Source organism: Prionailurus viverrinus, chromosome A3 (assembly GCF_022837055.1).
Source record: "Prionailurus viverrinus isolate Anna chromosome A3, UM_Priviv_1.0, whole genome shotgun sequence".
Classification (NCBI taxonomy): domain Eukaryota; kingdom Metazoa; phylum Chordata; class Mammalia; order Carnivora; family Felidae; genus Prionailurus; species Prionailurus viverrinus.
Window position 1 is genome coordinate 21,946,168 of NC_062563.1, and position 26,011 is coordinate 21,972,178.

Sequence of the window (26,011 nt, forward strand, 5' to 3'; positions counted from 1 at the left end):
TTGCATCTGTAACTGGGGACAGCAGCACCCGTTGGAAGGCTGTTTGTGAGGATGAGAAATGACATCTATGAGGGGCGCCTGGGTGGCTCAGTCGGTTAAGCCTCCAACTTTGGCTCAGGTCATGATCACGGTTCATGAGTTCGAGCCCCACATCAGGCTCTGTGCTGACAGCTCGGAGCCTGGAGCCTGCTTCGGGTTCTGCGTCTCCCTCTCTCTCTGCCCCTCCCCCGCTTGTGTTCTGTCTCTCTCAAAAATGAACAAACATTAAAAAATTTTTTTAAATAAAATAAAATAAAATAAAATAAAAAATAAAATAAAATAAAATAAAATAAAATATGTATGTGAAGCATCTAGAACAATGCTTTCCACCGAGTGAACAGCCCACAAACGGCATTCCCATTGGGAAAACTTCATGGTGATGAGGATGACAACCAAGTATTTTAATCTTGTGGAAAAGAAATAAAGGAAAGCGTGGGAAACCATGGGCCAGGTGGGAAGGAGGGAATTTAACTCATCTTCCATGTCTGGCCAAAGTCAAAAATCACCAAGGAAGTTTTATTTCTATTTAAATCTCAGCCAGAGATGATGGCCTCCAAGTTTACAAAATACCAAACTGCCAAATTACAAGGACATTCAGTCAAAATCAGGAGAAAGGAGAGGTTCATTTAGTGGGTATAGTCTTTTGGAGTTTGCAAAGTTAGCCAAAGGGACTTGAAGCTTCTGGACTCTGCTATCCAGGAGGCTGGTGATCCTAAATCTTTTAGCTGTCAGAGTAATTACAGAGTCAAGCATAGGTTTGTATTCAGCATGTACTAGCTTTGAATAAAATTAAACTTCACCTTTTTGCGAGCTGCTGCTTTTCTGGAAAGTACAAAACAATTATGCTACCACCCGCAGCCAGAAGTTGCAGGTTACTTCCACGGCTCACCTCTGGTACCTGGTACCTGGTACACGGGGCAGGTTCAGACACATCTACAGCCCCGTGCAACTGTTGAAGCAGACTGTGCCCTGTAAAATCCCAACTCCTGGTCACAGGAGGCTAAGAACTTCCCATCAACCAGTTGTGCATGTAGTATAATGCAGCCGATTCTCAATTCATTAGCTCATACACTGAATGTTGCAACTATTTCTGAAACACTGATTTAACCGGGAAACCAAAGAGAATCTTAATTTTGCTTCTTTAGAAAAGAAAAAAAATAAAACTTTGGGTTTTGGTGTTATTTTCAAGAGTACACAACATCCTAATGAATCTGTATTCCCCACAAAAATGAACTGTAAAGCAATCTCTCTCACTCCTGTTATCTGCTCACCTGCTAAACCATTTAATGCAATCATCTGCAATGGGTTTCATCCTCATTAGCACAAATTAGTGACATTTCATTCAGAGAAGAAATCTATGAGTATCTCTATATACTGCTAGGCTACCAGTACAAAAAGCAGACTCACCAAGGTGCCACTCACTGAAGAATTACTCAAAGACTACTGAATCCACATGGGATGATCAGTTAAACAGCAGGGTTTAACAAGCAGTGTAAATATAAGTATTCCAGGAGGGTGGTTCTCAGATGTTGGCATGCATTCAGATCACCTGGAGGGCTTGTTAAACCAGATGGTCAGTCCACCCCAAGATGGGCGGATTCAGGGAGACAAGGGATAGGTTCAAGAATCTGCATTTCTAACAAGTTGCCAGGTGATTCTGACATTCCTGGTCCTGGCTGCGAACCACACCTTGAGAACAACGGGGTGGAGTCGCAAATATGATGGAGACACAACACAGTCCTTGCTTTTAGAGTTGAAGGCTATTTGAAGACAGACAGTGAGCACATACAATATGAAAGTCTGCCAGGTGCTGAAAAAAAGATGCTTCATGAGGAGAAATGTCATAGTTATAGGCACATGTTAGAACACAGATCTGCTAACTCTCCTAAGAGAACCAGCATAGAAAAAGTAAAACGGTTGATAGTCAGAAAAGAAAGAGCATGGGATGGGCTGGGGGCAAAGTAGTGCCAGGTAAAGGGTGCGTGGAGAAAGTCAGGACTCACGGGTTTAATTCCAGCTCTATCTCTAACTAGCTGTATGAAGTTGGGCAAGGCACTTAATCTCTCTATATAAGTCTCGACTTTTTTTTTTTTTTAATCTGCAATAGGTTATAAATTTCCTTTCAGTCCTAAAAATGATGGCAGCTACATGGAAGAATAGGGATTTAAAGTGGTTAATGAAGGCTGTGTATAACTGAGAAGTATATAAGGGAAGACAGAAGTCATTCCTGGTGGAGGGAGGAGCATGATCAAAGACAGATACAGAGGTCAAAATAATTCTGACCTTTGCAGAGCAGGGGCACGGTAAAAAAGATGTCTGTCTGAAAGGTAATAAGGCCAACAATTTAAAAACTGAGAAATGAGGGGCGCCGGGGTGGCTCAGTTGGTTAAGCGTCCGACTTCGGCTCAGGTCATGATCTCATGGTCCGTGAGTTCAAGCCCCGCGTCGGGCTCTGTTCTGACAGCTCAGAGCCTGGCGCCCGTTTCAGATTCTCTGTCTCCCTCTCTCTCTGCCCCTCCCCTGTTCATGCTCTGTCTCTCTCTGTCTCAAAAATAAATAAACGTTAAAAAAAAAAAATTAAAAAAAAAACCTGAGAAATGAAAAAGTCAGACTAGGCCAGGCATAAGGGGCATTTTCTTTTCTTTTAATTTTTTTTAATGTTTATTTATTTTTGAGAGAGAGCAAGAGAGTGAGCAGGGGAGGGGCAGAGAGAGAGGGAGACAGAGAATCCCAAGCACTGACAGTGGAGAGCCTGATGCAGGGCTCAAACTCACGAACTGCGAGATCATGACCTGAGCTGAAATCAAAAGTTGGACGCTTAACAGACTGAGCCAACCAGAGGCCGTAAGGGGCCTTTGTAAGTAGGCAGAGAAGGTGCGATCTGATGTAAAGGGCATCAGGACTGTGTAGAGGGAGATTCTTGATAGGGAATAGCACACTGAAAATGGAGTTTTAAATCAGTCCAGGAGTAGTGCAGAATAAAAACAGGCAATGAAAATGTTCACATCTCCAGAGAGCAGAGGGTATTAGTGAGGGTTGTCCATTAGAATCACAGGTGGAACTTCCCTCAGAGACAGAGAAGACAGAGACTGAGACAATGAGTCTAGAAATGTCTAATTTTTTAGAGTTCCACTGGTGAAAATCAGGCTCTAGATCCGGCATTCAGATTCAATATGTTTACGATGGTGAAAATTTTAACGAGCACTCTCCCAGATTATGAGGAAAAAGAGCAAGGCATTGTTTTTATAAAAATATGCCTTCTTGCTGGCCTCACCCTTAAGGAAGATTCTCTCTTATTAATGTTCTGGGAAACAGAATTTTTCTAAGGGCACTTGCTTACTAATAAAATAACCAAATAGCATTTTAATGTTTAGATACCCTGAAACCTTGAAAAACTGTTTTAGAGACAGCAACATGGCTATTTATGCCCCGAGGATTACAAAAACACTATGCCTAAAAGTTAACAGTCAATAGCTTACTAGACTATCAAATGGGACTCTCTATTACTCTCATAAGGAAAATGGAATCCAAGCCAAACCCCCAAAGGTCTCAATTCTCCTTCCTGTTACCAATTCAAAAAAAGACTGGCAAGTTTCAATGCTTTTCGAAGGGCAGAGGAGGCCTGACATTCTGGTTTAAGGAAAGATCCCTGAAGCAGTACCAAATCTCAAGGAACTGAAAAAAAACTAGTCTTGACCTCGGAGACAAAAGCTATTGGATTATTCTGTAATCCAAAAGTTTGGAGCTCTCACCTACGGCCACCCTACCAACAACTCCAGTCTTTGCCATCTACCCCATCTCCTCGACTCTGTTCCTCCCCTCCACTCCTCACTCCCAAGATGTATTAAGGTTTTGGAGAATAAAAATGTGTTGAATGTTGAGGAAAGATGGGGAAATAAGTCTAGTCCCAAACTCGGAAGGCATTCAGGCTCATGAGAAAAGGTCAAAAGGAGGTTAAAAGATGACAATGCACGAATTAACCAGACCTGATTTTTTTTTCCTGAAAGGAAGGTAAGGGTGTGTAGGTGTGCAAGGGTGCGTGTACACGTGCATGCGTGTGTGTGGAGGGAGTTGCAATCTACTGAACCGCATACTGAGTTTATACTCTGCCAGGTAAACGTGCCCAGACCCACTGACGGTAGGATCTGGGCTAGCTGAATACCCTCAGGTCATGTTACCGAAGTCCATGTTATAGATTTCCATGGGAGCAGATGGTTAAGTAAGTAGGACTGGGGAAGACTTAGATGGTCAGAAAGAGGGGTAATCATGGGGCATAAGCTATCGTAAGCGGAACATTCTTCCCGAGCCCCGCCAAGACAGCGGGGAGTAAATCTGACCTGATGTACCTCAGACTTTCTGGATCTCTGTGACACTCTAAAGCACAGCAAAGCACACTCTGAATATTAGAGAATCATTCTATCTATGAACGACTGCCTCCTTCTCAGAGAAACTGGGAATCCTTGCCTGCCCGAGGACCATATAAGCAGTCCCAAACTGCCTCTCATCACACCTTTGGTTAAAACTACTCTTTTCAGAGAAGCCCTTGCCCCTCTTGTTGCTCATTTACTCCATGGGACACCACTAATTGTTAAAAAGATAGTCAAAAGGATTATGCTCATAAGGAAAGAGTAAGAAATTCAACAGAAATATAAACACGAACAAAGGATATAAATAGTAAGCTGAAAGATGGGGCCCCTGGGTGACTCAGTCAGTTGAGCGTCTGACTTCGGCTCGGGTCATGATCTCACAGTTCGTGAGTTCGAGCCCCGAGTCGGGCTCTGTGTGGACAGCTCAGAGCCTGGAGCCTGCTTCGGATTCTGTATCTCCCTCTCTGTGCCCCTCCCCAGCTTGCGCTCTGCCCCTCTCTCTCTCTCTCTCTCTCTCTCTCTCTCTCTCTCTCTCTCAAAACTAAATAAAACATTAAAAAACAAAATTTTAATAGTAAGCTGAAAGAAATGAATACAAATGGCTAATAAACAAGTGGAAGCCAATATTCTTGCTGTGATTTTAAAACTCCAAAATAAAATAAAATACCAGTTTTCATGTAGCAGATTAGTAACATTTTAAGTTTGATAGTGCCCAATGTTGTTAGGGGAAACAGACACTCTCAAGTCAGTGAGGCAGCCTTTAGGCAGGACAACTTTGCAATGCCCACCAGATGTGTTAATGAACATATCCTTCGATCTATCAATTCAGCTTCTAGGAATTTATCCTACAGATAAACTAACATAAGTGTGCAAGAAAAAAATGTGTATGTGTATATGAGAATATTCACTGCAGCACTGCTTGTGACAGTGAAAAATTGCTATACAACAGTGAAAAACTGTCATAAAAAGGGGAATGGTTAAACTAATTTTGGTATATGCATAAAACAGAATACTAGGCAGCTATTAGTTCAGTGAAAAAAAAACAACCTGCAAAATAAAATATTGTAAAATTCTGTTTGTGAAACACACCCACACACTCCTATACACACAAAATGTGTGTACAGGAAAGGAGAGAGAGAATATTGTTAACACTGGCTGCCTCTGGGAAGTGGAACTAGAAGGAATCTGCTGAAGGGAGATTTTACCTCCAGTTTTATGCCTTCTGTACCAGTGAATTTATTTGTACTTATAAAATGTTTATTGGGGCGCCTGGGTGGCTCAGTCGGTTGAGTGTCTGACTTCGGCTCGGGACATGATCTCACGGTTCGTGAGTTCGAGCCCCACATCGGGCTCTGTGCTGCCAGCTCGGAGCCTGGAGCCTGCTTCGGATTCTGTGTCTCCCTCTCTCTCTGCCCCTCCCCCGTTCATACTCTGTCTCTCTCTGTCTCAAAAGTAAATAAGCATTAAAAAAAATGTGTATAATATTTTCAGAGGTATTAAAAGGCTACTTTAAAGGCTTTTCTCTTGAAACAAAAAGAGGAGAAGCAAAGAAAGGGGCGAGAGATCCCAAAAGATTCCCAAAGGAGATCACACAGCAAAGGGATAAAAATCTGTGCCAGTGACCTGGCTTGAGCCACGCCCAGAGCGAAGACAGGTTGGAGCTGCAGTCCCACAAGGCCAAACTTACCTTCAGCCTCTTCAACAGCCACTGCAGAAGACCCTGCTGGGCGGCCTCCGTACACATCTCAGGCCGGAACTCTGCCATGTTTTCCACAATAGCTGCAGGGAGACAGACAGCAGTCATCAGGGAGGGCAATTACATTTCCGTCTGCAACAAGCTTGCCGCCCCTTCCCACGACAGGCACCATATTCCTCTTCCCACTTCCTGTATGCCTCCCAGCCAGATGCCGTGTTGTCACTTCTAGATTAACCAGGGAGATGCTATGGGTTTGCTTTTTTTTTTTTTTTAGGTTATGTTGCAAGTAAAACGTGTAACTAAAAATGATGAAATTCACAGAAAGAAATAAGTGATAGATGTTCTGTGCTAATAGGGAACAACACCAGAGCAGGACACAGAGAAAGGTGTGTATCTGCCTAGAAAGGCCTTCTCAGTCCTCACTGTGCTGGTGTCCCGGAGGCCTGTAACTGAAGGGACAGGGGACTAGGTAAGAAGCCTTAGAAAAAAAATCCAGGGATGGTGAATTCAGAATCTCTGCCTTTCCAGAGTCATTCATTTTCAGTCCTCTTTCTCTGGACATTACAAGGGAAGCAAGCATGATCTTAATTGAACACAATAATATGCATAGAGGGAAAAGGCCATGCTGGCAGAGTTAACTGTCAGGTAGGCGGAAGCAAATATAATTGGTCCTGCTATCTTTTACAACAGCCAAATTGCTGCCTAATAGAAAAATTAAAACTTAGGAGGCCAAAGGAAAATAAAGTTATTACATGACTACGATACTAGAAAAGGACACTTAAAAAAAAAAAAATCCCCTATAGTTCCATTCTAACACATCCAATGCGTTCACTTCCTTCAGGGCCCCTTCTGCTCCATAACCCAGGTTATGTTACTATTATAAAGGAGACAGAGTTAGTTCCAGGTTCTCTAACCCAATGCCCAGAACACATCAGGTCTGAGTTTTGAAGGAGAAAGGGCTGAAGAAATCACTATGCCTCTTACATTCTTCCTCACTCCTCTGCCCCTGTCAGCCTCACCTGTGGCCAGTTAAAGACTCAGTGGGCCACCCCCTCAGGGAATGGAATTCAACGTCACGGAAGCAGAGTAGCAACAAGATCCCTGAGAGACGAGGATCACCGCAATACCCTAGGTTACTTTCTAGGAAAGCCAACTCCTTCATATTAATCTTCTGTGCCCTTACCTTATTCCTCTGCTTGCGCTTTAGATGGCTTCCTGCTGCCCACCAGAGTAAAATCCAATCATCTTGCCTTGGTTTACAAGGTCTTCCATGATCTGGGCAAACCCCTGCCTCCGTGTCCTCTCCCACTACTGCCACAGTCCATTTCTACTCTTTCTCCAAAGCCCAAGCCCTTTCATGGCTTTGCAAGTGACTCTCCCCCACTCAAAGGCCCTTCTCTCATTTCTCTGTCAAAATGCACCCGTCTTCATATTTAGCTCCAATCAGCTACCTTTGCAAACCCTCCCCTACTTCCATACTGCTCTGCACTGACTCCTATTATACCATTTCTCACCCTGTATTGCCTTTCCTTTCTGTTCAAGGCTTTCCCATCAGTCTGCTTCTTCAGGAGTAGGACCATGCCAAATTCGTCTTTTATCTACCCCAGTGCCTAGCACAGTGCCTCACAGACAGCAGGTGCTCAATAAATGAGAGAGGGATAAATCTCCTGGGCTGCTGGTGGGTGACGAAGCTGAAACTACACAGATCTCTACAGACTGCCAGCCTGGTGCTTTTTCCATTATACCAGGCCCCTTTTTTGTTAACAGTCAGTTAAAACTTCTGATAAGCTATCTACTCAGCAAAATCCAGTACTAGGCTAACAGATGGCAATGCCAAATTCTAGCTCTAGACTAAAGCCAACCCCCAAGTTACAGATTATTGTGTTCTCTCTTCTCTTACCCCCTAGGTGCTATGCCTCCCCTCTTCTTTATGATAATGGTCACAGAAGAGAATATAAAACTACGAGAGAAATCTGTGGAAGACAAAAAGAGCTGAGAGAAAAATCTGATCTCATCAAAATTTCTGCTTCAGCTGGGCCTCATTTATTTCTCAAGCTCTGCTTAAAGATATGTCACCGTTGTGTTTTTTTTTTAATAAGACATGACTAGTGGTAAGGAGGACTACTACCCAAAAGCACAATTTTATTTTTTTAACATCAAAAAAAATTTTTTTAATGTTTATGTATATTTGAGAGAGAGAAAGAACCAGCAGGACAGGGGCAGAGAGAGAGGGACACAGAATCTGAAGCAGGCTCCAGGCTCTGAGCTGTCAGCACAGAGCCCGGTGCGGGGCTCGAACTCACAAGCCGTGAAATCATGACCTGAGCCAAGGTTGGACGCTTAACCCACTGAGCTGCCCAGGCATCCTGCAAAAGCACAATTTTAAATAGGCTAACGGTCCAACAACTTTACAGGGAGAAAGAGCTGGGAGATTCGAGGAGGAGGAAGGGAAATACTGCAGAAGAGTCCACTTACACTAACACTGATGAAGGTGCATGCAAGTTAACAGCAGTCTTTCAATCAGTTTACGTGGTAAACTACACGTAAAAAGACAAACACTTAACTCTTTTTCAAATAAACTGTCTTATAAAGACAGTTCCAAAGTTTCTAGTCTCACTGAGGGAAAGTAGGAAGGAAAACCAACATACAGGGGTTAAAAATGGTAAAATACACGTTCTGAAGCTAAAAAAATAAAAATAAAAAAGCAAAGTGCTGCTAAAAGGAGCCAGTTTTTGTTCAGGAAGGTGATCTGCTTAGTGGATTTCTGCTTTTATTACCTGCAAGCCAAACCAGAGCTGCAGTTATATGAAATTTACACAAGGGTCTTCATTTCTGGAAAGGCAGTCTGGGAGCAGAAGGAAAGAAAACACCTGCTGTTGACTCGATTATGAAGGAAGAAGGGAAACGAGCACCAAGCCCCAAAACAAACACAGCGTCTCAGGATCAGCGGTCACCCGCCCCTCACCTAGAGTGTTGTGGACACCGTCTGCCTCTTCTTTCACAGACTCATCCAGGCGCTCCAGATTCTGCACAAGCAGTGCTACCACCTGCCCATCCACCTTGAGCAACAAGGAAGCAAGAGGAGAGAGGGATACATGTCACAAAACGGTCCGCCAAATGTTCCCATTCCCATCCTCACTTCTCACCCGCATGAACGAAAGAACTAATCGGCCACCTATGGTTTACGGTGTGCTCTCCTGTCCCATTACCTCTCGGAGTCTTGAAATGACCCCCAGGCAAAGAAAGGGCCGGCACCATTATCCTGAACGCAGGATGAGTAAATCAAAGCTTAAGGAGACAAAGTAGAATTCAAGGTTACAAAGTTGGTGAGTGGCAGCGCCAGCGCCTGAACCTAGGCCTTCCGAAATCAAGTCCGGTCCTCTTTCTACGTCTCTGTGGTATTTAAACAAACACCTGGCAAAAGTCCCTTCTTAAGTCAGGTCCGTAGTTTGTTCAAGTCAAAAGTCTGTTTCTAGACCACAGCACCAAGGGGGTGTTTAACTGGGAAGTTTACTTGCCATAATTTACACTGACCTCAATTTCCGGTTAAATTCAAAACATTCCTAATGTTCTATGCTGAGCTCTAATGAAACTATTCCTTCTGATGAATTTCTAATTCCTTCTTGAGAAGAGTATTAACATAATAAAATGTCTCACATTTTATTACATTTAGGGCATAAGACAGCAATTAAATTTCTCATTTGTTTCACGCAACCTTACAGGAAACTTTCAGTAGCCACATCACAGAGCTGCTATTCGGAGATTATCAACTTAGCCAAGACCAAACAGCCACTGAGCAGTGGCAAAAGAAAAGCAAAGACCAAGCTTCCTTCTTTGGTGAAATAATGCTGACACTACTTCATGCTCCTCCCTGCACAATCTGTACTCTTAGGGAGACGGTCCTTGGGCAACCCTGATGCACACCAAGGAAAGTAACTAAGGAAACTCCTCGTAATCAAGAAGTGAGAAGTCATCCGGTAGTAAATTTCTAATTAGTAGTCAGTAAGTAAGCCTGTACATGTACAGGAAGATAAAACCTGCTGTATACCCGTGGCATATCCTCTCTCTCACTGCCTCAGTTTCCTCACTTAGGAAATGGGAATAAGTTATAAAGATTAAATAAAACTATGTGGCATGTCTTACCCTGGGTCTGGATCAAAAATTAAGTAGAGAGTTGTTGTTATTGTTGTTTTTTAACGTTTATCTATTTTTGAGAGAGAGAGAGAGAGAGAGAGAGAGCAAGCAGGGGAGGGGCAGAGAGAGAGAGGCAGACACAGAATCCGAAGCAGGCTCCAGGCTCTGAGCTGGCAGCACAGACCCCGACGGGAGGGGGGGGACTCAAGCTCACGAACCTCGAGATCATGACCTGAGCTGAAGTCGGACGCTTAACTGACTGAGCCACCCAGGCGCCCCTAAAGTAGAGAGTTTGAATCTAGCTCTTTACCCCTTCTGATATCTGATCATTCACTATTCGATATGAATATCGACAAAAACCAAGAAAAACTCCGGTTCTTTGAAGGCAGCCACCCAACCCTGGCTCATCTCGGTCTACTCTTCCAAGTGGAGAGCAATGCTGTAATAGGCAGACGCTCCGTCATTTTGCTAAATTCACATAAACTGACAAAACACTCCCTCTGTGTACTGCAATCAGGTTTTTCTATAACTTGCTCCATTTACTCTCAGGTAATCCTCATAGCTTTCACAGGTGAGCAAACAAACGTCCAGAGAGGTTAACCAGCCAGCCTAACCAAAGTCACAAAGCTTGTGGCAGAAGTGACTGACTCTATGCCTCTCTTTTTTCCCCACCCCACCCTGTCGCTTTGGGGAGGGGAAAAGAAAGGAGAGAGACTGACACTTCCCTGAGCACTTGTGAATAGGGCACCCTGCAACCCAAGGATGCAACAATGGCAAGAAGGACAGATCTTGAAATAAGGCCTCTTTACTCTTTCTCGGTGATGCTTAAAGGAAGCATCTGGCAAGGGGGGAAAAAGCTGAAATTATTGAGTAATCTGTGAACCTGAATTGCAAACGAAGTAGAGTTTCTCCCCTTTCGGCCCTTGATGGTGTGAAGAACAACAAAAGACACTAGCTGCAGATCTGAGAAGACACTGCTGCCAGAATTGAGCGAGGGTGCCCGTAAATACCAGAATGAGCCGTTTTCCCCTCTTATCCCAAGCAGATATGCAATCTTGCTCTCAAATCTCACAGCCAGCAAAAGCTTCACCAAAGAAATCCACTGCAAGGTTTTCCTTAATTAATTGGACAATTGGAGTATATGTGAGAGGAAACAGAAAACCATCTGGGGGGGAAATATGAACCATGTCACAGTTTGTTTTTCCCTAAATCACCCTGATTGACTTATAATCTCCCTCAATCCTAAAGCGGCAGACACTGCAAATCCACTGGGTATCACATTCTTGTCGGTTCTGCAAACAGCTTCACCCGTTTCAATTGCTTATTGCTGCTTTATCTGCTTTATTTCTCCTCCTTTCCTTGAGTCTTCGCCATGTTTCCCATCTCTGCTGTCTGGAAAATGGTGGCAGTAAGCAACGCATTCAAGTCCCAGAACGGAATGGTTCCGGACAGTGGGTATTTGGCTGGAGGAAAATCTTTTTCTTTTTTTTTTTTTTTTGGCTACAGAAATCTAACTTCTAAGAGGCAGGCTTTTCAAGCTTGCAAAGTATGAAACTTTATGTGGAGCTGGGTTAAATGCAATTTTACCTGATTGTAGAAGGGTCAAAGCAGACAAAATACATTTAGCTCAGCAAACCCTTGGAAAAATATTTATATTATGCATAGCTCTGGATATCACCTTAAGAAGCACAAATCAGCATTCCGTCTTACTCCTTCCAGCCCCTTGGGTCTACCACCATCACGCCAATTTTACCTGTGACTAAACCCTGAAACGAAAAACAAATCCTGGTCAGGGATGAAAGTGTCAGCCAGAGCAACCCTGGCCTTGGAAATCGTGACTGTCTTCGGCCTGACGTCTTCTGGGAAGTCACTGGTTACTTCTGCTCGTTAGGAGGTCTCCTGAACAATATTCCACGGGTCCTACTCTGACAAAGTCCAAGGACATGATCAGATCCTTTTCCTCTTGACCAGGGAAGATGGATACAAGAGAAAAGGACAAAAGAAAAAAATAAAGGGCAGATGAGAAGGTCTGAAGGATTCTCTTTCTATCTTGGATAGTCTGCCAATAAGCTTTCCTAAGAGTTTGGAGTAAAATTTTGTATCTACTATGAGTTCTGGAAACGTCATATTTAAAAAACTAAGAAAAAACCTCCCACGTCCACTGAATCTTGATCAAGAAGTAAGTTTGGAGGTTGCATATGGTAATATGGTCAGAACACAAAATTGATGCCTGTTACCACCTATCTAGTAATATTTTAGCTTCTGCTCTTGCTCCCTCCAGGTTCACTGTCCCAGGAGTGGTCTTCCTAAAATGTTAGGTCAGACTATGTTACTACTCCCTTGCTTAAGATCCTCCAGTCACTCCCCTTCACACTGCCAATTCCACCCCAACTTCCTACCAAGGCCTACAAAACCCGGAGGAAATCTGGCCCTAACTGCGCTCTCTCCTCTCGCCCCAGCTGTGCTCGACCAGTTTTCTGCTCCTCGAATCTGTCAAGCTCATTCCTGCCTTAGGTCCTTTGCACTTGTCCCACCTTGCCCTTGGTCATTCTGAATGGCTGGTTTCCTCTTGTCATCCCCCACTGAGGCCTTCCCTGACTATCTAACCTAACGTGACTTCCCAGTCATCGTACATCACATCATTCTATTTTAATTCTTTATGTAACAGAGGATCACTACCGGCTTGCCGGTTTGTTTACTGCTTCTCCCTACACTGGGTTTGAGCTCCACAAAAGCAGACTCTGTCAGTCTTGCTCACTGCTATATACCCCATTCCCAGAGTCCAGAATATACCAAGCACTCAATAAACATTGAGCGAAAAGATGAACACATGAATTTTGCTTGGGAACAAATACAAACGCAGGTGAAGACATTCATTAATAGAAATGGGGAGGGATAAAAGTGATAGGATCCAGAAACTTACATAACAAATGCCTTTAGAGCAACTGAAAACCCACCAACGTCAGCCTCACCTGAGCAGCACAAATGCACTGCCAACCGGCCCAAGACAAACCACTACAGAACTTCAACGTGCAATGTTTAAGTAGGGTTAGTTGAGTGCAAGAATGGGTATGGAAGGCAATTCCTGGCTCCACGCCAAAGCCACTTTTGTGAAACTCCTTCTACCAAACGGTGGCTCCTAGCCATTACGGCCAATATCATGGCCCAGCCACATTTCCACCTCCTCTGGTTGGGACACCTGCACACATCCTCCTGTGAAAGCCTCCCTTTGAGGCCACAGACAGTGCCTTGCAACTCTGCGGACCTTCCGGATTCTTCCCCCTCACAAGTGACTGCTCCCTTCTTCTCACTTCCACAGTAGCTGACACCTCTCACAACCGTTAATATTTTGCTTTGCGTGATCATTATTTATTTCATCTTTTTTTTTTTTTTTTTTTTTTTTTTAACTAAACATCTATCCTTCCAGGTCTTATTTAGGTCCATTCCCTTCAAAAGTTTTTTTGAGTATTTGTTCAAAATGTTTTTTGAACATCTGTCAAAACGGGAAAAAAATGTTGAACTCAACAAATACTTACAAACATCTCGCTGCATGGCAGATGACACAGATCATTTTAGCTTGACATTTACTAGGAACTTAGTATGCACCAGGCATAATATCTTTATGAAGATAATGGCCAGCATTTATTGGGTGTTTACTCAGTGTCGGACACTGTTCCAAAGAGTTATTAACTAGCATTTATTCCTCAAGTCGGTGCAACAGGCACTACTGTTACCCCCATTTTACAGAAGAAGAAACAAAATGCAGAGAGATTAGGTAACTTCCCCAAGGACACACAGTTGGTAAATGACAGACCTACCACTTTGGCCACTCCCTTGATGGGAATCACACCTCAGGAAAGACCAACCTACAGACAGATGTCCGGAAGCCAATGTGACAAATGCTAGGATATACAAAGTGCTAAAAGAACACAAATTCTGCTGGGGGGATGAGCCTTGAAAAATTTCAAAAGAGATAAGCTTTAAGCGGCTTTAAAGGATGACTGGGAGCATTCCAGGTAGCCCAGGAGAAGCAAGGCCTGCCAAGCTGAAGGCACATGTGAGCAAAGTCCTAAGACTTCTTTAGAGAGGGATGCCAGAGAATTGCCATCAAAGCAATATACCCTCACATTTAGAACTCCTCGGAAAAGATCCTATCTTCCAGGCTACCAAATCAATGCATTATGAAGCACAGATATTCACCTTTTGCATAAATAATAGCAGTGGATGTGAACCAAATGTTAAACCCCAAAGATCCCCAAGAATGCCAAGGCAGCACTCTCTCCCCACAAATGTGCTTGTCTATTGCTTAGGACTTCCAATTGGGAAAAAGACCAAGGCAATAACTGCAAACTGCACACCACAATAAATTCTGCTACATGCCCTCTAGCCTCTGTTCATGCAATTCCAGGCCTCTGATATTGCCCCCAAATTAAAACTACAAAGACAACTCAACCCTTGTAAAATGAGAATACTTATCAAACTTCTTCCTGGATGCAGCACAAGGGCAAAAAGAATAAATGAAAGACCACCCACCAGTTCGGCTCTGTTATTTACCGACGGCTCCTGACTGGCTGCAGACAAGCAAATAACATATAAGAGCCTAGGAATGTTCAACTGTGGTTCACACCAGCCCCACCAGTACAAAGCTATAAGAGTCAAAATCTTAAAATGATTACAATAAAAAGAAAAAAAAAACACTAAACAAACAGAAAACCCTTTATAGCAGCTACCTAACGGCTCCCCAGACTGAGGATGAACTGTTTCTTTCCAAACAAACAATAAAATCTGCACGATCCAGCTTTTGTTGGTGGGCTTAGCAACACAGAAAACACAAAGGGGGCTTTTGTGTGAATTGCTGTTTCTGGGTACGTTTTACAGGCAGCAGCCAGGCTCGCTGCTCCTCTCTCGTCTCCCCTATTCACACAGGCAAAGGATGGTAATTAAAATCAGCCCAGGGACCAGGCAGGAAGCCTCAGTCGGGGCCACTGTAATTAACCTCTGGAAGGTAAGACCGCACAAATGACACTGTGGGGACACAGAGCAGGAGCAAGTGCCACAGCCTTCCTTCAGACGCTCCTCAAAACAAAAGGACAACCCAACATCATCCTTTTCTTTCTGCACAGTGGTTCAAAGGGAAAATAAAGGTCCCGAATTGTACAAAAGTGGCAGCTCGCTCTAGGAAGGAGCTTGAAAGAAAAATGGCACTAGAAATTTTCATCATACTCAGCCACAAATAGCCCTGCTGGACTCCAGCCTCACTCTCTGTAAGAGACAGTCCTTCATATCCAGTGGGTTCACAACCTCTTCGTTCACACCAAATGCCAGCAACAAGCATGGCACGTGGGAAATTTCTAGTGTCAAGGACCCTGAGAGAGAAAAAGTGAGGAGAGGGTGGGCAGAGCAGCAACGGGGTCTCAGAATCATTTGGGGCCCCAGTCCCAGCCATTCTGATTCAGTGGGTTTTGGATGGGGCCAGACTACACGCTTAACAAACACGCCGGTGCTTCTAACACAAGTGACAGCAGCGATCTTTGATAAACTGTAAACTGCATCAAGACCAGTACTTAACTAGCATCCTTAGCAGAAAGAAAAAACAAGACAACCGAAGACAACAGAGAGGAAGGAAAACTAACAGAGCCTTGAGGAAGCAGAGAGCTTGGCGGGTGGACGAAGCCCCGCTGGTGTCAGGGTCAGCGGCTGGACTAGCTCCCTCCTGGACTGGCCAGCTGTGGCACCTTCCTAGTCTTGGAGGCCTCTGTGATCACTGATGAGGGAGAAGCTGGTGTGGCGAGACAGGACACGCAGGCTCCCATCTCGGCTGTTCAGGGCCTGGCCAAGTGACTCAGGAGAGGGCTGCGCTTCTGCATCTGGGTCACCTCACGTGTAAAGTGAGGTGCTGAGAACAGATCGGTTTAACTCACAAATAAACTCCTTTCGACTGTCTGCTGCCTGGAAGATCCCGAGGCCTTGCCCAGGCGTCACAAAAAAGGTGCACAGAAATCCACCGGCCCTGCCTCTACGGGCATCCAACTCTGGCTGGATGAGTTGGAAGGTTTGTTCTTGCTTTTAACATTCTCCGGTTCCCTGTCTGTAAAATCATAATGGTATCTGTCCTCGCTGGCGCTTGGAGAGAAGAAATATCTGTGAAAACTCTTTGTGAAAAGGTCAGTAGCACCACAGTTAGGGGTAGAAGAACAGAAACACGGAGTCAAAGAGAACACAGGTTCCAATCCCAGCTGTGTGGCCACGGGCAAGTCGTTTCGCCTCTCTAAGCCTCGGTGTCACAGCTGGAAACGGGAATAGTGGCTGTTAATACCCAGCTGAGAGGGTACGGTGAGGATCACGTAAAGCGAAAATAATGAGAAAAGGCCTGCCTACAGCAGATACTTAACAAACGCTAGGCCTCTACAACCCCTAGCAACCCCCTCCACGCAGTTCCAAAGAACAAAGTACCCCACAAGCTGCACTGCCAATGTCGGACTCTCCTCCGGCAGTACAGCCTTCCCACAGAGCTCCCACCCACCTGGCTGCCACCACGGACGCAATGGTGATGACGGCCAACACCTTACACACGCCTGCAGAACCCCAGCCGGATGTGCAACTTACCAGAGCATCGATGAGTACTTCCGCTCCCTCTTCACTCTCGTGGAGGGTGTCTATATCTGTTAATTCCTGAAGCAAATCAACCACAGCTATGGACACATGTGAATAGCGTTAAGGGAATCACGTACATACTGAAACCCTACTGACATTTTATTAAAATCTGTGCTTCCCTTCTGTTTCCTTGTCAATCATTTTATTACCATTCACCCTTAATACACTGTTGTTTTATTAACATCTCTTCAACAAGGTTCTACTCACAGTGGGTGTTCAGTAAATGTTGTTAACTGGCTCAGTCTTCTTCCTTCTGCTGCCTTCCTGGTCACGTATTCCAGAAGTTCGTTTTCCCAAATTTCAAACTTTCAAATAGATTGCTTAGGAGGTTGCTTTTCCAGGGAGAAATAGGCCAACACCCTTCACCCTATCACAGAATTTACATTCTTGGAACTCACTATAATCTGAACTACCCGTACAGTTCACCTTCGAAGGCGGTAATGATTTCTGAGATGAGATGGCTGGTGTTTACCGAGAGGTCCGCAGAGAGCAGGGCATGGCAAAATCAGTTTCAAGATGTAGACGGAAGGCTTTACGCTGGACTGCACTACACATCCCCACTTGGGGCTCCCTCCCCTCAAACACCGAGCTGCTATGGACACAAAAGGAAGAACGATGAGAATTAAACAAAGCGAAGGCGAAAATACGAGGAAAATATGCACGAGAGAAAGAAACATGAAAGAGGGAAAAAAAGGAGTTATGTTTGGAAACTGGAAGGCAGAACTAAATAAACTAAGTTTCCCTTCCCTCACCCTGGAAACTCTCTCACACATACACACAGATGACCTATGTTTCTGCGGTGAAGAAAGCACTGTGATGGTGACAAAGGCAAATCTGTTTTTCATTCTTGGCCTCAGTTCCCCCCTCTACAAAAAGAGGAAGTTCAATAATCAGAGACATTTAGAAAATTATACACCACAGGCAATTGCCAACGTGTAACAAATAAAACACAGACGTCCTGAAAAGGGGGCCATCAACTCGGAAATCAGGAATGATCTGCTAGAAGAAGATTGGTCAGAAACCAGTAACTAAAAACGATGAGGGCAGAGGGGCCAGAAAGCAGAGCCACAGATGTAAAAGCCAAGAGACTGGAATATACAAAGGCACATGAAGAGGACAAGAAAGAGCATCAGGGAAGGGAGGGGAGGACAGAAGAGAGGGAAGAGGAAAGAGAAAGTCAGACCTAGAATTATACGCAAATAATATTTTGAAAGAATAACCTAATAGCCGCGTGCAGGGTGCAGTGCACTAAAGCACTGAGTGGCGGGTGCGGGGATGGGCAAATGGAAAGCAGGATGAGCAGAGAGCTGGAGGGTGAGGGTTGGGCAGGGAGCCAGGGCTGGAGGAGAAGATACCACACACAACAGTCCAGGGCGAGACAAGGTCAGCATCAGGGCAGTTTCACTAGAACTGGTAAGAAAAAAATAAAAGGAAAGATACAGGACATGGTAACAAGAAGGATAACACTTGCTGACCGCCCACTGAAGTTCCAGGCATTTTATGAACATCTTTTGTGGAAAGAAAAGCTATTGGAAGGTTTGTCTTACTCATGTAGAACAGACCAGGCGACCATCACACGTAAGTAATTAAGCTGTGTCGTCTTCTTCCTCCACTCTTTAAAGTGATATTTACCCCAAACACCAGAGTGCTATGAAACTTACCATGCGTCCGAGCTTAAAGGTCTTTGGACAAAACTCCTTGATGTGTCTCGTCTTCATCAACAAAGTAACCAGAATGCGGTTGACACAGAAGACCGCGTTATCAAACTTGACATACAGTAAACCAAAATGCAGAAGTTGTCTGCGGTAATTTTAAAAAGCAAAACCTGGCTACCGAATTAACCCTAGAAACCCCGGGGCCACCCCTGACTAGGAGGAATTAGTGGTAAAGACTGCGGTAGCCACCACCGTCACAGCCACCGTGTCTGAGAGTCATCATTATGCTAAGCGCTGGGCTACCGAATCCTCACAACAGCATTATAAGCGTGATATCCCCGTTTTACAGACAAGAAAGCTAACGCTCAGAGCGGTTAAGGACCTTAGCTAAAGGTCACTGCAACAGTAAGGGAGAAGGTTAGGTTCATCTGATTCCAAAAATGATGCTTTTGCCACCACACTTCATAACACGGCACAGGGGAACACATGCCAGGTTTAAACGGGGCTAAGTTCTGGTAAATTCTAGCTATTGATCCTACTGTAATGACACTGTCACGTATCTCCAACAAAAATTATTAAAAGTCTCAGGAAAAAAATAAGATGCTGAAAACTCCCCGCTCATCCTCCTCATCTAAGAAACTCCCAAATATATTCTCTTGAAAAGTTCTTACATATGCGATGTAAAAATTGTATTATCTATTCACATGCTTATTTAATATGCATGACATTTGATCTCTCTGTCTATCTATCTACCCATCCATCCATCCATCCACCCAATGTAGAGTCAGACACCTATGGGACAGGAATATGAATCGGGCAAAACAACAACAACAATAACAACAAAATAAAGAATATAAATCAGGCATGTAGTTAAGTACTATCATTATATCCCTTGAATAACACCATGCATAACTAAGTAATTATTAACTAGTATGCGATGACTGTTAATTAAACAAGAGCCTCAAGAGACAGGTGGGGGACACGTGAAAAGAACAATGATGAAGAGTCAGAGCAAACACACAGAACGGGGTCATGTCATATTCATCTTTGGTTCACATCTTCAGTGAACTGAATTCCCCCCAAATTATCACTAGCCATGTAATCTTGTTCAAACCCCTTTACTTCCTTACAGCTTAGTTTCCTCGCCTGTCAAATGGTGGCAAATGGTCTCTGCCCAGCCCATCTCTCTGAGTAGCTAGAAGGAACAAATTAGGGCATGTACATCGAAGGCCAAGGAAATCAAAGTACTAAGAAAATATGAAAGCATTTTATAAGAAAGACTGTTAGTCAAGTCTTCCCACAGAATGGCCAAAGCCCTCACTGTTGCCTTCACTCTTCCCCAAAGCCTCGAAAATCTAAAACGTAAGCTAACAACAGCATGGTCTCCCTTTCTGGGTCACAATGGGTTGGAAGATCTAATTTTATATTTCGGCTGTGCAACAGACATTCAGATTGATCAAGTCCTTTTTCAGCCTCTAAGGTCTTATGGGCCAGGTATCATATTTTTCTTTGATTAGTCTTAATACCATGCTCACAAATGTGTCACGTTAAGCCTAAGAACTTTTCTTAAAAAGGAAAAAAAAAAATTTGACAATGGTGGTGGTTTTATATAGGACAGGATAAATGTCTAACTTTTATCAAGAAAAGTCGTTTCTAAAAATGTTCCAGTAGTTATTTCCCTGCCTACTCTCCTGCCTCAGCTGAGAAGCCAAACACAAAACCAGTTACCAGCTACCAGGTCTGGTAAACATCTCATCAATTCCACCACTAACTGATTTTACGTAAATTCCTAACTTTCACCAAAGAACATTTCAGCAAGGCAGTAATGAGTCCGTAATTGTAATCATCACCTCCCAGGTAATGTAGTATGACCCGGAAGACAGAGGTCATCTGAAGACTGAAAGTGGAATGAAAACCCGAACTAAAGACAGGCAGGCAGACTCTCAATTTGGATGAGAAAATGCAGCGTGGTCTGCCGCCCATCCAGCATTTCTTCACAGGCCGACTCTGGGCATGGGTGATAGGTTTTTCCACTGTAGTTACAATTTCATTTCACAAGGTAAAAGGCTCTCCCGTCCAAGTATAATAGGAAAACAGAGAGCCTGTCTCTCTGTGAATTACTAAAACACAGTTTTTGATAGCCTATTTTGTCATGTCGAGTAGAAAGGCCACCCCACACACTCCCTCTGTACCTGTCCACTACTGGGGCAGTAAGCTAGAGTAATAAGAGGTGACATAGAAAAGGCCAGCTGGGCACAAAATGGTCCACAATACAGCAGCTCTTGGAAAAAGAGGGGTATTTACATCTGATTGGGTTTTTTTGTTTTTTGGTTTTTTTGGCATGATCCATGTAGTTTTGGTACAGAAACTGAGCATTAATCTCATTAATCTCCAATGAGACAGGTCCATAAGGAGAAAATTTATTAAAAAAAAAAAAAAAAAAGATTAGAACAAGATGGTAGTAAGCAGATGGGTTTTTTTAAAAAAGTCATTCATAAAGGATTCCTTAAGAAAAATGAACCAGTACAGTATAGATTCAGAGTATATAATTGATTTAATGCAACAAATGTGGGCTTTTATAAAAAAAATTTTTTTCTTTTGTTCCTAGACTAGGACAGTGAGATATGGCTCAATTAATGCAGATGAGTTTCAAAACACAGACAAAATGGTCTTTTTCTCCTTTTAAAACAGTTGGCACAGGGGCGCCTGGGTGGCGCAGTCGGTTAAGCGTCTGACTTCAGCCAGGTCACGATCTCGCGGTCCGTGAGTTCGAGCCCCGCGTCCGGCTCTGGGCTGATGGCTCAGAGCCTGGAGCCTGTTTCCGATTCTGTGTCTCCCTCTCTCTCTGCTCCTTCCCCGTTCATGCTCTGTCTCTCTCTGTCCCAAAAATAAATAAACGTTGAAAAAAAAAATTAAAAAAAAAAAAAAACTAAAAAAAAAAAACAAAAAAAAACAGTTGGCACAGAACGACCTAGAAAAAACCTGTACTCTTAATTCTCTCCCAATCCTAGATCAAACTAATATGAGGGAGAAAATGCACTCATTCAAGATGCACTAAGGACCTACTAAATGCTAATGGGCACTATTATGCCACAGGGGAGATGCCCAAAGCAGGCTACCACCACCCACATCTTCCAGGGGTAAGATATTCACCTAAACTCATAAACAAGATCAAAGGTTACATTAAGAGGTCCTTTTCCTAAATTGCCACTTTGGCACTTTTAACGTAACCTGACTTTCTTCAGAGCATATTTAAATGGCCTTAAATATGGGAGGCTTATCAGTGCAGATTATCAGACATGTCAGCCTACTGATGAGAAAAAGAAGTACCTTCCTTTCAGGGTAGTTTTGATTCTGGAAATATCAAGATGAGAATAGCTTCCAGCAAAACAACAGCTCAAGAGACGCATGTCTTGTTAGACAGCGCTTGCAGGAAAGCTCTGGAGCAACAGCCGACTCCCTCCCAGTCCAATTAGAAGAAAGCCCCGAGGAGGCTCAGACCCTTCCCAGCCCTAGTCCTGCTCATGAACATGGGGACTCTGACGCAGAGCCCCCCTGACTACTGCACACACCCTCCAGGATAATATGGGATGCTGCACTCAGTTTGCTCCACTCTAGCTTTCTCAGACCCAAACTGCTCAAATTCAATTGATCCCTGCTGGTCTAAAAAAACCTCTGCTCTTTATTTTCCAGTTCCCACAGTAATTCCTCACAAAACCCAACGGGACAACTTCCCAGGTCTTCCTGGCTTTATAGAGTCTAAGAAAACTAAGCAGTAATTTAGGGAAGAATAGTGCTAACGACCACTCCCTAAAATTATCCCAGACCAAAAAAAAAAAAAAACAAAACAAGCTGTCCCATCAGCACCAAAAATCTCCTCTATAACTAACAAATCTCTCCCTTCCTGCATATTAGCATGCAACTCACTGTAATAATGCCTGAAGTTAACATTACAATGAGGCCACATTTTTCTGAATCACCAAAGTCTGAAAGCAGACTTTGGATAAATGTGGTTTATTCAATACATACATATATATATATATATATATATGTATGTATATATATATGTATATATATATATATGTTTATATATAAATTATATATGTTATATAAATATACAATTGTATAATAAACATACAATTATATACTTATGTAACTTATATATAATTTATATATAATATAAATACAACTTAAATATAAAATATTTATATATTTGTATATAATACACAAAACATATATATTACATATAAATATTATAAAAATAATATAAATATATAACATGTTTATATAATTTATATATAACTTACACATCATATATATATACACATACACATATATGTATGTGTGTATATATATATATGTATATATATAAAAGAATAGAACACTTACCAGGGAAGCAGTAGTGGTGATTTTTTTTGTGGGGGGGAGGTGGGAGGGGAAGGGGAATCATGAGCCTGATGTCCTGGTAAGTTTCTAGTGACTACAGGAACATGTCAGCTCCCAGCATGTGAGGCATGGCAATTTCCACTGCCAAGATACAGACCATGAAAATAAACTTGAAACACACTCTAATCTCCACATCTGTCAAAAGCTTACCCATCTCCAATACCCAATTCCCTAATCACCCCCAAGCCAGAAGTGACTCATACCTCAGAACTCCAATGGCATTTCCTGAGCACAATACTCCAAGGGCACTTACCGTGCATAGTAAGTAACTTGTAAGTGAGTAAGTGTTTTTGCTATCGACTGGAGTTATTATTTCTTGCTTCCCCAACAGCACCCAATAGGGCTTATCACAAAGAGGAGAAACCCAGTAAATGCCGTGATCTACCATAAGGACTTTAGAAAGGATTGCCCTGAGTTGTCACTCAAACTGAGAATGCAGCTAAAGACATACAAAAATAGGATACTTATGGATGTTGGGCTGTGGTGATTTATTTTTTTGTTGGTGGTGGTAAAAGGGGTGATGAACCACCATCTGGGGTTTTTATCTTCCCCTTGTTTCATTCTTCCTTGTTCCTTTAGGCAAAATGAGTAAATATGGCTTACACTGGGCCACAAAAACTGTTTGTTTAGCAGTACCTTAAGAAAATATCTTTAAATGTAACTTTGATTTTATGATTCTGTTGAAACTCCAAAAGGTTCACAAAAAAGGGGCTCTAAACATATTTAAATGACTTACTTCAAAGGAAAAAGCAGTAATTCTAAAAGGCGGTAGCTGTTGGATCCCACCTTGCCTTCCCTTCTAACACAGTCAGAGTGACTCTCCAAAGCTGTGTGAGAGGTATGCCCCTCCCTCTCAGCCCCTCGTCCCCAGAGGTGCTCTTCACAGACCAGAATTCCACTCGAGGGCCTGCTGGGCTCCAGCCTCGGGGGGGGGGGGGGGGGGGGGGGGGGGGCGGGGGGGGGGCGGGCAGAGATGGGGCCCAGAAGCGCTGACAAGCCCTCACCAGCAGCAGCGATGCAGAGCGCCAGAATAAACTCTGAAGCTGCCTCTCACGGTTGAAAGCACGAGGCACAAGCTGTCGTCTCGCATCCTCTGCTCTTAAGGTTACAACAAACCAGCCTCTGATCCAATTAAAATCCCTATAGTTTATGTTTTCTCAGAGAAGGACAAAGGCAAAGATGACCTGAGCTTGTGGGGGGCATGACCAGCCACGTATGGTCTTGGTTGATAAATGAAGAGTTAAAAAAGATGAAAAATCTAAGTCATGACTGCCATGAAATTGTTCATTCACGGTACGGTGTTTCGGGCAGTTACAGCTGTACAACAGTAAATTGTTAACAAGCGTCTCCTGAAGAAAAATCTCCATTCTAGACCACAGGTTAAGACAAGACGCAGGGTGCAAGGCTATGGGGAGACCCACCGTCCCGAAACGGGAGAGGATGCATCAGTTGCAAGTCAAGAGGGCCTACCCTTTCCTGAAACCACTTTCAAGAAAAACTGTACTTTGAGGAGGATGACATTTCCCCTAATTGCTTTAGCTAATTAAAATTAGGTAATTAAAAAAATTTCAAATGCACTTTAAATTTGATGTAGGGCATAATTAAAAATCAGATTTAAAAAAATATCATTAGGGCAGTAGGGTGAAGGCTGGCATACTAGAGGGGGAAAAATGCAGCCTGGCTCTCAAGAAAACAGGAGGGAAGTGGCAGTCTGTCAAAGTTATTATAGGGGGACTTGTTTTTTCCCTTTTTAAAGACCAGAACTTAACAACTTGGAACATCTGTGCCCTTGCCTTTCCCAAGTATGCCGATGTCGAACAGCGCTCTCGCGTCAGTCTTCTCCCCAGCAGGAACCAGCCTGGTGAATCAGCAAAGTGTCAGCATCTTCGGAAGGCTGCTACTGTTAGACTTAGCAGGGATAGAAAAAAGAATGAGGGCCGTGTCTGCAGAGACAAACTTGGTGCGGCGTGTGTGAACACCCAAGGGAGCAGACGACTGGGCGAGGCCGTCGGGGACGTGGCAAGTCGTCTGAGGAGAGGACTCACAGGGCGCTGGAGAGAGCACTGGGCTGGACATCAATCAGGGGCCTAGAGTGCCAGCCTCAGCCTCAACAGTTGGCTGTCCGACATCTGGACCTCAGATGCGTCACTAAAGAAATAAAGAAGGCACTGGGTTAAGTCATCTCTAAGGTCTGTTTAGATTCAGAAAATCTACCATTCTGTAGGTGAGTTAAGACGTGAAGTCACAACTAGAACTCTCCCTCACCGACACTGTGAGGACTAGTTAGTACCTTGAATGGGACCGATCAGATGGTCGATACCCAAATATGTGTTTCTTGCCTGATGCTGCTTGATAATCCAGTATAGTCCACTGTTCCTCAGAGTCTAGTACAGTGCCTGGTACATAATAAAACACTCAAAGCATGTCTACCGAATGACTTCATGAGACCCTATACTAAGCTTACCCAGAAACACGCTAATTGACCAGGGTTCTCATACAACCCACAATTCAGCAGAAAACCCTGGGGAACCCACTCATCAATCTGAGGACTTACGGAGTGATTCTTAATACTCTCAAACCTAACATGAAGTATCAGAAATGGTTTAAGATCACCCTTCAAGAAGCCTGCATTAAAATTATTCCCTGATTTATTTCTATGAGAAATATCAGGCAGGAAAGAACCTAGTCAGACATGCTCTCAGGAGAGAGATTACCAGAAAGATGAAAATAACATGAAGCAGCAGCAGATTCCCCGTGAATATCACTCAGGCAGACTAACTACATTTGTCTCGTACCTTCGGAAATCTGGATTCAAATAGAACAACTATTGGAAGAGAATTTACTTTAATGAACATATCCCCGACCACAGGCACATCAAAAACCGACTGCAGAAAGCTGCTGCACATCTGAGAGCAAAGACAAAGTATAAGATGGTTTTGGAAGTCACGGTTCAGAGTCAGTTAAAAGTAACATCTAGTAAGTGCCTACTGTGTATCAGAAACTGCTTAGCCCTTAACATC

General features: G+C 43.5%; 1 protein-coding gene across 2 annotated transcripts in view; it reads right to left on the reverse strand.

Annotated features, from left to right (window-relative positions):
- CTNNBL1 (catenin beta like 1) overlaps positions 1-26,011 on the reverse strand; it is a 162,308-nt gene that overhangs the window by 90,564 nt on the left and 45,733 nt on the right. For both annotated transcript variants that reach the window (XM_047851349.1, XM_047851348.1), the window contains exons 5-7: positions 16,843-16,940; positions 9,068-9,161; positions 6,094-6,185 (exon numbers count right to left, since the gene is read on the reverse strand). In XM_047851349.1, coding sequence (XP_047707305.1) covers positions 6,094-6,185; positions 9,068-9,161; positions 16,843-16,940 — 284 coding nt within the window. The remainder of the gene's footprint in view (positions 1-6,093; positions 6,186-9,067; positions 9,162-16,842; positions 16,941-26,011) is intronic.